General features: G+C 47.2%; 2 protein-coding genes across 9 annotated transcripts in view; both read left to right on the top strand.

Annotated features, from left to right (window-relative positions):
- mlpha (melanophilin a) overlaps window positions 1-13,955 on the top strand; it is a 50,151-nt gene that overhangs the window by 19,561 nt on the left and 16,635 nt on the right. For 4 of the 8 annotated variants that reach the window (XM_076992675.1, XM_076992674.1, XM_076992680.1 and 1 more), the window contains 2 exons: window positions 12,780-12,929; window positions 13,714-13,935. In XM_076992675.1, the coding sequence (XP_076848790.1) occupies window positions 12,780-12,929; window positions 13,714-13,935 (372 nt within the window). Of the gene's footprint in view, window positions 1-1,429; window positions 1,551-11,264; window positions 11,515-11,885; window positions 12,076-12,730; window positions 12,930-13,713; window positions 13,936-13,955 lie in introns of those variants that run through there. The other 4 variants (XM_076992681.1, XM_076992682.1, XM_076992679.1 and 1 more) reach the window with 4 other exon arrangements.
- Window positions 6,363-7,974, top strand: trim63a (tripartite motif containing 63a). The gene has a single exon (XM_076992639.1). The coding sequence runs from the start codon at window positions 6,480-6,482 to the stop codon at window positions 7,503-7,505; it is 1,026 nt and encodes a 341-aa protein (XP_076848754.1). The 5' UTR covers window positions 6,363-6,479; the 3' UTR covers window positions 7,506-7,974.

Raw genomic sequence — 13,955 nt, 5'->3', positions numbered from 1 at the left:
ACCTTTCACCTTTAATAACGATAACTGGAGAGGTCACGCATGTGAAAAACACGGAGGAAGCAGTCAGCATCGTACTGCTGGTGTTTAGTCTGTAAACTGCCGGTGAAATCACACTGCAGGACAGCAGGACACTGCAGGATGCCAGCTTTAATCCAAGATTGTTCACTTCTGTGTACCAGTGTTTTATCTTCAATAAAGGAGGCTGGCTGAGTATCGCCATGTCAACCATGACTCAAGCCTTCAGGAAAGCTTTGGCTAGCTGAGGACGACACAAAATATTAATAGAGCATGTTTATATTTTTATATTGTTTGTAATGTATTACTTCATTTATACTTCACCTTTGTAAAATATGTTTACTCCAGGTTCAGTTTAGGAATAAAAGACCCAAGTTCCCTTTCATCTATCAGAATATCGAAATAAACAAACAAACCCCCCATTCATTTAAATAAACAAAACAAAATGGAAACCCCCCATTCATCGTGTTTTTACTGCCCATGTGCTGAAGGGTGTGTTTCATAGGATCAGCTTACAAACCCCTGCATGTATCATCACCAGATAAAGATTTTACATCTACCAGTTCTGGGTGTCCCGCTGGGTAGCGTCCTGCTCACACCTGTTATTTTGGTGCACCTCATCATCTCAATACAATAAGTTCTCCTCTTTCAGAGGAAAGTTTCACAAGCTGCTTTCTAGGGCTGGCCGAGCACATGGAGTCAGGACATGTGATGTTGTGTTTACAGCACCGGCGTTCAGGTTGAGCAAGACTGTGGTCACCACAGCAAGAAATACCCAAGAAGGCGGGGCCTGGGTTATTATGGGCTGCAGCCGAGCCGCCGATCTTTCCACGTGTCCCAGAACCTTCCAAAGATAATAATAATAATAATAATACATTGGATTTATAACGCACTTTCCATTTATAGTAAATCCCAAAGTGCTTACAGTGTAAAACATTAAATAAAAGATAGTAATCAAAGAAAAAAATAAAATAATACTAATAAAATATAATACTTTATTGACCATAGGTCCTCCTAAAAAGATATGTCTTTAGTCCCTTTTTAAATGAATCAGTTGTCTGAGGCTTCCTCAGATGGTCAGGCAGGGCATTCCAAAGGCGTGGAGCTGCAGAACAGAAGGCACGGTCACCCATGGTACAAAGTTTTGTTCTGGTTGGAAGAAGACGGTGGAGATGCACAGAACGAAGGGCTCGTCAATGTGTCTGTGGTACTAGCAGTTCTTTTAAATAAGAGGGAGCCTGGCCATGAACACATTTGTGTGTAAGGAGGAGAACCTTGTATTCAATCCTCTTAGTCACAGGGAGCCAGTGAAGAGACTGGAGAACAGGTGTGATGTGCTCATTTTTGCATACCTTCATCATGACCCTGGCTGCACTGTTTTGAACATACTGTAATCTCTGAATACTTTTACTAGGAAGCCCCAGGAGAAGAGCATTACAGTAGTCCAGTCTTGAGGACACAAAAGCATGGACCAGTCTTTCAGCATCAGACAGACTGAGGATAGGACGCACCTTGACAATATTTCTGAGATGGTGGTAGGCAGTCTTACAAATATGTTTAATATGACTATCAAAAGTGAGCTGTGAATCCAGTTTAACACCCAGGTTGTTGACTGTAGAGGATAAGGAAATGTCTTGTCCAAAGAGTGTAATTCTGGAAACATGGGATAGCCGGATCTGCTGTTGGGTTCCAACCATAATTACCTCAGTTTTTTCACTGTTTAGATGAAGAAAATTATGAGCTTTCCCAAGCTCAACAAATTCTGTTCTGTCCATTAGATCAAATCAAATCAAATCAAAGTTTATTTGTATAGCGCTTTTCACAACACATGTTGTCACAAAGCGCTTTACAGGATTTAAAAGGTTAACAATACTATGGGTCCAGAACCCTAATGAACAAGCCAAAGGCGACAGTGGCGAGGAAAAACTCCCTATGATGGTGGGGAATAGGAAGAAACCTCGGGAGGACCAAGACTCAAAAGGGAACCTATCCTCCATTGGGCGGCCCGTTAACACACAAATTACACAAAATACAGACAAATACACAAGTCACACACAAATCACACAATCAGACTAAGTAAAGGTAAAAATGAAAGTTCTGGGTTTTGATATTGTCACTGTAAATGTCTGTTGATGAACGCCAGGCTTTCATTCCGTGTCGGAGCAGCGATGCTGGTATTGTAGACTCCGACTGCAATGTTACTTTCCAGGTGAACCTCGGAGAAAAGATACGAGATGTAGTAACTATGTAACAGATTAATCAAAGGCCAAACTAAACAGACGAGTCTTTAATCGAGTTTTAAACATTGAGACTGTGTCTGAGTCCCGAATAGAGGCAGGAAGATTATTCCACAATTGTGGAGCTTTAAAAGAAAAGGCTCTTCCACCTGCTGTGATCTTTTTGATCCCAGGAACAGATAATAACCCTGCGTCCTGCGAGCGAAGTGAACGTGCTGGGTTATATTGTTCAATAAGTTCACTAAGATAGTCTGGAGCTAAGCCATGCAGCGTTTTATATGTTAATAAAAGTATTTTATAGTCAATACGTAATCTAATTGGCAGCCAGTGTAATGATGATAGTACGGGACTAATATGATCAAACTTTTTAGTTTTTGTTAAAACTCGTGCTGCTGCATTCTGAACCAGCTGGAGTTTGCTTATCGATTTACCAGAACATCCAGCTAGGAGACTGTTGCAATAACCTAAACGAGAGGATATGAATGCATGGATTAGTTTTTCTGCATCACTAGATCACATTAGTCATCACATTAGATATGATTACATCAAACATACATCACGGATACATCACTGAGACACTATATTGCCAAAAGTATTCACTCACCAGTCCAAATTATCGGAATCAGGTGTTCCAATCACGTCCAGGGCCACAGCCAGGGGTGTAGCAGCAAATTCTGGGCCCTGTACACTCTCAATGTCAGTGGGCCCCTATAAATGCCAGTAAATGAGGCACATGAGCAAAATGGGCCCCTCTCCCTACTCGAGCCCTGGGTAGTCAGGTCCACTTTTCCCCCACTACCACGCCCATGGCCACAGGTGTATAAATTTAAGCACCTAGGCATGCAGACTGTTTTTACAAATATTTGTGTGGAATGGGCCACTCTCAGGAGCTCAGTGAATTCCAGCGTGGAACTGTGATAGGATGATATCTGTGCAAAAAGGTGAAGAGGTCGCCAACTTTCTGCAGAGTCAATCACTACAGACATCCAAACTTCACGTGGCCTTCAGATTAGCTCAAGAACAGTGCACAGAGAGCTTCGTGGAATGGTTTTCCATGGTCAAGCAGCTGAATCCAAGCCATACATCACCAAGTACAATGCAAAACGTCGGATGCAGTGGTGTAAAGCACGCCACCACTGGACTCTACAGCAGTGGAGATGAGTTCTCTGGAGTGATGAATCACGCTTCTCCATCTGGCAATCTGATGGATGTGTCTGGGCTTGGCGGTTGCCAGGAGAACGGTACTTGTCTGACTGCATTGTGCCAAGTGTAAAGTTTGGTTTTCAGGAGCTGGGCTTGGCCCTTAGCTCCAGTGAAAGGAAGTCTGAATGCTTCAGCATATCAAGACATTTTGGACAATTCCATGCTCCCAACTTTGTGGGAACAGTTTGGAGCTGGCCCCTTCCTCTTTTAACATGACTGTGCACCAGTGCACAAAGCAAGGTCCATAAAGGCATGGATGGCAGAGTCTGGTGTGGATGAACTTGACTGACCTGTACAGAGCCCTGACCTCAACCCGACAGAACACCTTTGGGATGAATTAGAGCAGAAACTGAGAGCCAGGACTTCTCGTCCAACATCAGTCCGTGACCTCACAAATGCGCATGTATTAGGAATGGGATGTCACTTAATCAATCAATCAATCAATCAAATTTTATTTATATAGCGCTTTTTACAACAGTTGTTGTCACAAAGCAGCTTTACAAGTGCCGAGTCCTAGCCCCCAGTGAGCAAGCCAAAGGCGACAGTGGCAAGGAAAAACTCCCTAGTTTTTTGCATGAGGAAGAAACCTTGAGAGGAACCAAGACTCAGGGGGGGAACCCATCCTCCTCTGGCCGACACCGGTCACCATGACAACAACAACAATATAGATAGAATGTAGACAGAATGTAAAAGATGCAATAATGTCAATTTAGACCGAAAAATATGTAATAATGTCCATCATGGTGTAGGCATCCGGTTAGGCAGGAGGTGGCCGGCCAGGATGGATCGCTTGTCTCTCCTCATCTCATTATTCCTCAAGCAGGCGGGCAGCCATGTGGAGAAATGAAACAGGGAAAATTAGCTCTGTATGAGGACATATACAGGACAGGTAAAATTATAAACATTTCTGGAGTGTGGCAGCAACTCCGGCACTAAGTTAAATTATTACAGCCTAGCTAAAAAAAGGCAGAACCAGAAGGTAACATAGGCTTGGGGGCATTCTGAGACAATGGCATCCGTCCACTGCACTGTCAACAAACTTGAGTGACCACGAGCAGTGACAGGATGACAGCACCAGTACCCCAGTCTACCATTAAACCCTTCGTCTATGAACCCCTGGATCTGTACCTTTATCTAAGGGGGATATTAATTATCAAACGCTAGACTAAATAAGTGGGTTTTCAACCTAGATTTAAAGATTGTGACTGTGTCAGAGTCCCGGACACATTTAGGAAGATTATTCCAAAGCTGGGGGGCCTTATACGAAAAGGCTCTTCCCCCTGCTGTTACCTTGTTAATTTGTGGAACTAATAACAGACCAGCACCCTGTGATCTTAGTTGACGTGGGGGTTCATAGTAGGAAATAAGTTCCTGGAGGTATTCAGGAGCAAGCCCGTGTAGTGCTTTATATGCTAATAATAGAATTTTAAAATCAATACGAAATTTAACTGGGAGCCAATGCAGGGCTGATAGGACTGGTCTAATATGCTGAAATTTTCTAGTTCTGGTCAGAACTCTAGCTGCGGCATTTTGAACTACTTGAAGTTTATTTAGATTCCTATTTGAACATCCTGACAGTAGTGAATTGCAGTAGTCTAGTCTAGAGCTAACAAATGCGTGCACCAATTTTTCTGCATCATCCTGTGATAATGCATTTCTTAATTTGGCAATGTTGCGGAGATGTAGAAAAGCTATCCTAGTAGTATTATCTATATATTTATCAAATGATAGGTCGGAGTCGAGTATGACGCCTAGGTTTTTGGCTACTGTGCCAGGTGTAATGGGATAGTCTGCAAGATTAAGCATTAAATTTGGAATTTTCTGTCTTGCGGCCTTAGGGCCCACAAGGAGAACTTCTGTTTTGTCCTCATTTAATTGTAGGAAGTTTAGAGACATCCAGCATTTAATATCTCTTACACAGGCCTCAATTTTTCCTAAACTGAGTTTGTCATCGGGTTTGGCTGATATGTAAAGTTGAGTGTCATCCGCATAGCAGTGAAAATTGACACCATGTTTGTTTATAACTGTGCCCAATGGTAGCATATATAATGTAAATAATAGTGGTCCTAAGATGGAGCCTTGCGGGACCCCATATTTAACCATTGTACGTTTGGATGAAATATTATTGAGCTCTACTGTGAGTCTAGGAAGGTGAGCAAATACTTTTGACAATATAGTGAACATCAAAGATGCATCACTTACATCACAGATACATCAGAGAACCATCAAAGATAGATCAAAGATACATCACAGACACATCACAGGTACATCAGATTAATCACAGGCACACCAAAGACATATCAAAGATAGATCATAGATACATCACACATATATCATAGATACATCAAATATACATCAAGGATTCATCAGACACTTCACAAATACAACAAGGATTCATCAAAGTTACATCACAGACACATACAGACCAAAAATACACCAAAGATACATGCAGGGGACAAAATGTAGGAACTTCTAAAGGACACATGCAGGAACTCTGTGCTTTCCAGATTTCTGTTTTCCAGATCACTTAATTTCTTGAGTAAAGTAAAACTAAGCTAATTCAAAAGCTTGTGGCTATGATGGATAAAAGCAGCAAAGAAACGTGAGTTTCTACAGCATTTCCGGTGGAACTCTGCGTGAGTGGTTGACGTGCTGGTCACGTGGGCCTTGTTTGTCTGTTTGATCTCCCTGCCACGGCGCTCACACAGAAGGAAGGGGTTGGACAGGGCGGCTGTTGCTAAGTTTGGCGTGTGACTTGTCCCGTCGGGCAGGGTTAAGAGCCTGCGTGTTTTCTCCGAATCAAGCCTCACAAACAAGTGCAGGCTGGAATCTGGCTGCGGCCACCAGGCAGATCAAATGTCACGGGGGGGTTCGGCTGCTATATAAGTGGAGGGAGGGCTGTGAGACCAGAATAAACCTCACCAAGGACACGAGCAACTAGGGAAGCTCCACAAGCTTAAAGGACGCAGAAGACCGGTGAGAAGATCAGGACTGGTGTAGATCGCCTTGCCTTACAGCGCAGACATGGACATCCAGACCGGTCAGATAGTGCAGGTCAGTCCCCTGGACAGCCTGGAGAAGCAGCTGAGCTGCCCCATCTGCCTGGACATGTTCACCAAGCCCGTGGTGATCCTGCCCTGTCAGCACAACCTGTGCCGCGGCTGTGCCAACGACCTCTACGACTCCCGTAACCCCTACCACTTCTCGGGAGGGATCTTCCGCTGCCCAACCTGCCGCTTCGAGGTGGTTCTGGATCGCCACGGCGTCTACGGGCTGCAGAGGAACCTCCTGGTGGAGAACATCATCGACATCTACAAGCAGCAGCTGGAGAGCGGCGGGGACGGCCCCGAGCCGCCGTTGAAGGTCAAGCACGGCAAGGAGCTGATGTGTCAGGAGCACGAGGACGAACGCATCAACATCTACTGCGTGACCTGCCAGGTGCCCACCTGCTCCATGTGCAAGGTCTTCGGCAAGCACAAGGACTGCGAAGTCTCCACCTTGAAGGGCGTTTACGAGGAGCAGAAGGCAGAGCTCAAGAACTCCATCGATCTGCTGGTGGCCAGCAAGGACTGTGTGCAGGCCATGCTGGCCCAGCTGGAGCACGCCTGCAAGGCCGTGGAGGACAACAGCCAGCGGCAGAAGCAGAAGTTGGGGGAGAAGTTTGACCTGCTCTACGCCATCCTGGAGGAGCGTAAGGCCCAACTGCTGGACATCATCAGCCAGGAGCAGGATGAGAAGATGGCCCTGGTGCAGTCACTGGTTCTCCAGTACAGCGAGCAGCTGCAGGCCAGCACCACGTTGATGGAGAAAGCTTCTCAGAGCATGGGCAACAGCAGCGTAGCGGACTTCCTGATCAGTGCCAAGAAGCTTATCGCAGAGGCCAAGGACACGGCGAAGAACTCCCACATACAGAGGCCGGAGCCCGGGTTTGAGAAGATGGACCACTTCACACTGTTCACCGACGACGTGGAGGCCATGCTTGGGAAAATGGACTTTGGAACAGGTGACGATGAAGACGATGATGACTTTGAGGAAGCAGAAGAGGAATAAGCAGTTCTGGACTTTATATTAGACAAAGACAAAGGTGTTTGTGGGAAAGGGTTAGAGGAAAGGATGAAAAACCCCTTGTTGATGTGAACTGTCAGTTGGAGACAGTTCGGCTGCTTTTGAAAACTGTGATGAGTGTGTGCAATCTTAACGAAGCAGAACTCACAGCATTTCCACTTTTCCACTCGACTTTTATACTTTTGTATTTATACAGTTGTTCATATTGAATTATTTTTTGATATCTTTTGTGTTCTGTAGATTACAAGATTTACACTTGAAAATCCTGTGCTAGATTTGTTTGATAAGTTGAGTCCATGAGTAGCTGTAGAATACAGCTGAGTCATCTGAGCTTGAGAGTGTCAAATACTTGAAAGGGGCTGCGTTATGTACGTGAGCTAATAACTACTGTAGGATTTTATTTTCAGTGGATAATTCAGTGGGAATAAAGTGCTCACAAAAAACACACAACTCTTCTTGTGAATGTGTAACAGCCACCTGACCCTGATCACCTTACCCTGATCACCTGACCCTGATCACCTGACCCTGATCACCTGACCCTGATCCTTCCGTCCTTCTCGTCTAGTGTCGGACATTTCTGCCCTAGACCCGCGTCGCCAGCTTTAGCTGCTCGCTAGCGCCCAAGATAACAAAGCTGTGGTCTTCTCTGGAGGGGGGCTCTGTCAGCAGAGCGAGAGTGAGCCGCACCAGGGTGCTCCAGAAATAGCCCCTGTGGGGAGTATGTGTCCATCTCTGACCAATCCTGCAGCACAGGGGCCCGTCCTTCCAGAGCGGGGTCACGGGGTCAACCCTCAGCCCACCAACAGCCACGGTTACAGTTGCTAGGGCATTACACAAACCTTGCAGGCTACATTTAAACAACGCCTGACACTGACACAAGCTTAAGAAAAAGTTTACAGAATAAACATTTACAGAATTAAAGTTTACAGAATAAATGTTTACTAAATTAAAGTTTACAGAATCAACATAAGAAAGTACGCATACCGTCAAAAAGAAAGCTGGAATTCAGTGCTTTGGGATTTACTGTTCACTGTTCAGACTGCAGTTCATATGATCCCACTGAGACAGGACTCAATACTAACACAGTAGGCTGCTAAACATTCACACAGCCCAAAAAACGATACCGATTAGTGAACACACACACACACACCAGCACAACTAAAAACACACACACACACACACCGACAGAGCTAAATACAAACGCAGCGACAGAGCTAAAAAAATCTGCAGTAAGTTGTGTTCCTTTCAACAAGGACCTGCCGTGAGAGTTCTCACATGGGTCTAGACTGCATTACTGCACTAATGCTACATCGTCCTTGTCCTGTCCGTGACCCCGATGACCCTGACTGATCTCTCATGTGTGCAGGGTTGTTTATCACCTCAACCAGAAAGTTATGAAACCTTCCCTGCGTGGACAGGCACCTAGATGACACGTTATCAGAAATCCATCCCTCAGTTCAAAGGTCACCACAGGACTCACCGGTGGTCCACGCTCCATCACAGCTACAGAGAACCGGCAGGCTCAGCTGTGGCCCATCCACAGGGATCCAGCACTCACTATTCTGTCAGTATGAACGCTGAGGTCAGAACTGCCTGCACCCACACAGGAAGGATATCGGACTTTACCGACCAGCGACGGCGCAGGTAGACGTGGCTCGGTCAACATGTTTCCCATAGGTCATAGGTCAACATATATCAGCAGGATTCAAAGTGAACTGGAGCTTTTGCTGTAAGTGGAGTGTGGCCAGCTGGACGGGACGGGGGGAACAGCTACCATAGTTCACATGAAACTCTGCTCCTGTGTGGGGAACAGCTGCTCTGGACGGGAGTCTGACTGTACACGCTCCCTGGAAGAGGAGGACGTCTCACACTCCCTACATGACCGCAGTGACACCGCCCGGTTGGGCCTACTGACACTGAACCGGAGCGAGGAAATAATATTAGAAACATTCATGGCGCATTGTTTCTGTACCATAGTTGTTTGGGTGCTGGAGGTGAGGGTGGAGAGGGTGGAGAGGGAGGTGAGGGTGGAGAGGGAGGTGAGGGTGGAGAGGGAGGTGAGGGTGGAGAGGGAGGAGAGGGTGGAGAGGGTGGAGAGGGAGGTGAGGGTGGAGAGGGAGGTGAGGGTGGAGAGGGAGGTGAGGGTGGAGAGGGAGGAGAGGGTGGAGAGGGAGGTGAGGGAGGTGAGGGAGGTGAGGGTGGAGAGGGTGGAGAGGGAGGTGAGGGTGGAGAGGGAGGTGAGGGTGGAGAGGGTGGAGAGGGAGGTGAGGGTGGAGAGGGAGGAGAGGGTGGAGAGGGAGGAGAGGGAGGTGAGGGTGGAGAGGGTGGAGAGGGAGGTGAGGGAGGTGAGGGAGGAGAGGGTGGAGAGGGAGGTGAGGGTGGAGAGGGAGGTGAGGGTGGAGAGGGAGGAGAGGGAGGTGAGGGTGGAGAGGGAGGTGAGGGAGGAGAGGGTGGAGAGGGAGGTGAGGGTGGAGAGGGAGGTGAGGGAGGAGAGGGAGGAGAGGGAGGTGAGGGTGGAGAGGGAGGTGAGGGTGGAGAGGGTGGAGAGGGAGGTGAGGGAGGAGAGGGAGGTGAGGGTGGAGAGGGTGGAGAGGGAGGTGAGGGTGGAGAGGGAGGAGAGGGAGGTGAGGGTGGAGAGGGAGGTGAGGGTGGAGGGAGGTGAGGGTGGAGAGGGTGGAGAGAGAGGAGAGGGTGGAGAGGGAGGTGAGGGTGGAGAGGGAGGACAGGGAGGTGAGGGTGGAGAGGGAGGTGAGGGTGGAGAGGGTGGAGAGGGAGGAGAGGGAGGTGAGGGTGGAGAGGGAGGAGAGGGAGGTGAGGGTGGAGAGAGAGGAGAGGGTGGAGAGGGTGGAGAGGGAGGTGAGGGTGGAGAGGGAGGAGAGGGAGGTGAGGGTGGAGAGGGTGGAGAGGGAGGTGAGGGTGGAGAGGGAGGTGAGGGTGGAGAGGGTGGAGAGGGAGGTGAGGGAGGTGAGGGTGGAGAGAGAGGAGAGGGTGGAGAGGGTGGAGAGGGAGGTGAGGGTGGAGAGGGAGGAGAGGGTGGAGAGGGTGGGTCCATCCTCAGCTAGCCAAGTGGTACATTACAGTCCTGCCTGTACAACATCAGCAGTGACAGAGCTCACCTGTAGCACAGGTGAACACAGCCCTAATGAGCCACCTTAACTCAGTCATCAGTGTCTGCTTCTACAATTCACCTCATAAAATGTAAATGTACAACAGCTCATGCGTCATCTCGGCGCTCGGACAGGGGACACGTCTCCTTCAGGTCCTGCAGTGTTCAGCAGTGGTGCATTTAACGCTCACGTCTGGTCTGGTCCATCCTGCACGTTGAAGAAGGCTTCTCCGGTCAAAACTGCTTCTCTAAATAAGAGCAGGACTTCCCCTGGCTGCTCAAGTGCTGGGCACTGTGTCACTGCTAATTTTAGGGTTATGAATTACCCCCCAAAACCTACAACAACTCACCGAATGACACTCAAGCAGCGTCCAACACTCACGATCTGCTGAACACCTCCTCCAGCTGAGAACACTCGTCTAACACTCCCTCATACGCCGAAACCTCTGCACCCAGGAAAGTGTTATTAATGTTATAAACAAACAAATAAATAAAGCAATAGGTGGGGGGAAACTGGAACAATATGAACACAGTGAAGGATGTGGGACCTGTATGCAAACCATGACCTTCCGTTCTGCAGAGCACGCATGTAACAGGCTCGACGTGTAAAAATATCCACAGTTCATATTTAGACCCTGCAGACGCTGCCTGTAGATGGTCGTACATTAAATAGATCTTCTCGGTCACCTCAGCATGGGCGTGAACAGGACTGACTTCAGGCCTCCAACTGTACTCACATTTGTCATTACGGAAAGGAAACTGGAAAAAAGCGCCTCGGATGTCCTGCTGATAAACACGAATCCTGGCATATAAAACGTATTGTACGGGCAGCTTTTGCAGCAAGGCCTGAGCCACCGATTAAACGTTAGATCTGCAGTCTTATCTCGTGTAAGTCATAACACTTGGTAAACATCATAACACTTGGTAAACATCATAACACTTGGTAAACATCAGCTAGATTGACTCTGCTAATCTACGCGAAGGAAATTAAACCAAATTAAAACTGACCGAACACCGACTAACAACATTGTACACAATTGTACAAAATGATCGAAATAATGTATAAAATAATCCCATTTATTAGCAATTCGTTGTTAACGCGAAGTGACAATCAGTTTATTTTAAAGGAAACATGTAAAATCAAGATGAAGTCTACCAGATGTAGAGATACTGAACCGCGTGTCTTTTATAGAAGGAAAGGCGAATGGATCAGAGATGTAGGCTACAGGGTCTTTATAGCCGAACAGTGTGTAATATGATGGAAATCTCCTTGAGCTGAGACAAACGAGCGAGATGCAGTGAATTCACCCGAGGCAGGTCAGCCGATGATCTCAGCCCGTCTCACATGAAAATAAAAGCATGTGATTCAAACAGGCGAGTTCAGATATCTCGCCCGTTTCTTAGCTGAACTTCAGGAGACTTAACGACGGCAGCACAACAGCAACGCGGGTAACTAAACTTTTACTTGCATAAAACAAACAATTCAGTTTGGATGAAAAGTTTGACTTTAATTACAGTATGGATAACTCTAGATTCTGTTCCACACAGATCTAAGGATGGTTTAATGCCGCCGTCTGTACTGTCTGTTGACGCACATTACAACTCATACTTGATTTATTTGGTTCAGATACTTTAAAACCAGCCCAGTGTAATGGGTAAATCATCGCAATATGCAGGGCTCTAAAGATGAAACATGAAATCAATACTGTATTGATTAGAGTCGATCGTTAACATACTTGCAGACTGCAGTTGCTCCGTTATGTTGTTATTCATCTTTAAATGTAATGCATGGATCATAATGTATTCATTATGCAATGAATTCCATAAATTCATTATGGTGGTAAATATTTCACTCCACACAGGAATCAGGGATGCAGCTTCAATAACTGATAGAGGTGTTTTTGAGGTGTTTTGCAGAAACCTTCAAAATGTTTTTTCTTATTATTTATTTCTATAATTATTTGTGTGTTTGTCTTGCTCAAATGTGAAAGGTTCTCCTGACAGGAACCTGGCAGGACCACACAGTGGTCGTTTAAACGGCTGAACAATGTCTGATCAGTCAACACAACACATCCAGCTTGCGTTATTTGTTCTGCGTTTGCAGAAGCCCTGACGTGCGGAAGATTAAAGGAGGTTTTCCGTGTAACACTCAGATTCTTTGTGCGGAGGAGTAGCGGCAGCACCATGACTGAGATGGAGAAGAAGCTGGATCTGACCAGGCTAACGGACCAGGAGGCCAAGCATGTGTGGGAGGTCATCCAGAGAGACTTTCAGCTGAGGAGGAAGGAACAGGACAGGCTGGGGTGCGTCTGGTGGACCCGACCCTGCTGCTCTGACACCAGAACCTGCTAAAAACAGCACCAGAGTCCATCAAAGCTGAGTGCTTTCAGGCATCTTAACAATACTGGACACATGATTGTGCACTGATGCCAGAATTAGCCTGTGGCCCATGTGGGGTGGGGGACATTTGCCGGGGGGGGGGGGGGGGGGGTGTCAGTAACGTGACCACTCTTGCCCTGTGCTTTCTATAGAATGTGTGAGGGGTAATGGAATGTGGGGGTGAAAGACGTCCCTGTTGAGAAGCTGCTGCCGTCCTGATGATCACGGCAAAGTCACGCGGCATTATTGCTCACGGGCTCTGCCTGGGAAAACACTTCTCTGTGGCAACAGTCTTCTCCTCTCTCACAAAGACGTCTGTGTTGGGGTCATGGGGATTGGCTGGTGGGATTTGTCTGATAAAGACACCCTGCCCCTCAGTGACAAAAGTGAAGCAGATTTTCCACTGTCAACCTTTGTAAAGTCTGGTGCCATAGAGACGTTTAGCCATCAGGTTTTAGTGTTGATATAATACAGCAACGTCATCATTTCTTGACGTTAGTATTGCACCAGCTGTGTGTGTGTGTGTGTGTGTGTGTAGCTCTCTGGAAATAGCAATAGCCTTGACATGGGCTTATCACAGAGCCCATGTTATAAGGGCCATTCCGGCAAAAGCAGGCTAGAATACTACAATATTATTTCTTAAATTCTTTATTCTTTTCCCTTTGACATTTATCCATCATGCTCTGGTTGTTGTGGGGCACCTGGCAGGGAGCTGAGGACCAAGATGGAGAAGGAGGAGGCCAAGCGTGACCTGCTGGGCTCACAGTCCTCCCTGACCAGCTCACACTGCATCCGCTGCCTTCAGCCCTTCAAGTTCCTGCTGAACAGCAAACGCTGCTGCCTGGACTGTCAGCTGTTCGTGTGTAAGACCTGCAGCCTCTACAGCCGGCTGGAGAGAGGCTGGGTGTGTGAACCCTGCCGAACTGCCAGGTGAGGGCGCTCTAGGACGC

This window comes from Brachyhypopomus gauderio, unplaced genomic scaffold (genome assembly GCF_052324685.1).
Source record: "Brachyhypopomus gauderio isolate BG-103 unplaced genomic scaffold, BGAUD_0.2 sc95, whole genome shotgun sequence".
In the NCBI taxonomy this organism is placed as follows: Eukaryota; Metazoa; Chordata; class Actinopteri; order Gymnotiformes; family Hypopomidae; genus Brachyhypopomus; species Brachyhypopomus gauderio.
This window is presented reverse-complemented; position numbering and strand designations above follow the sequence as displayed.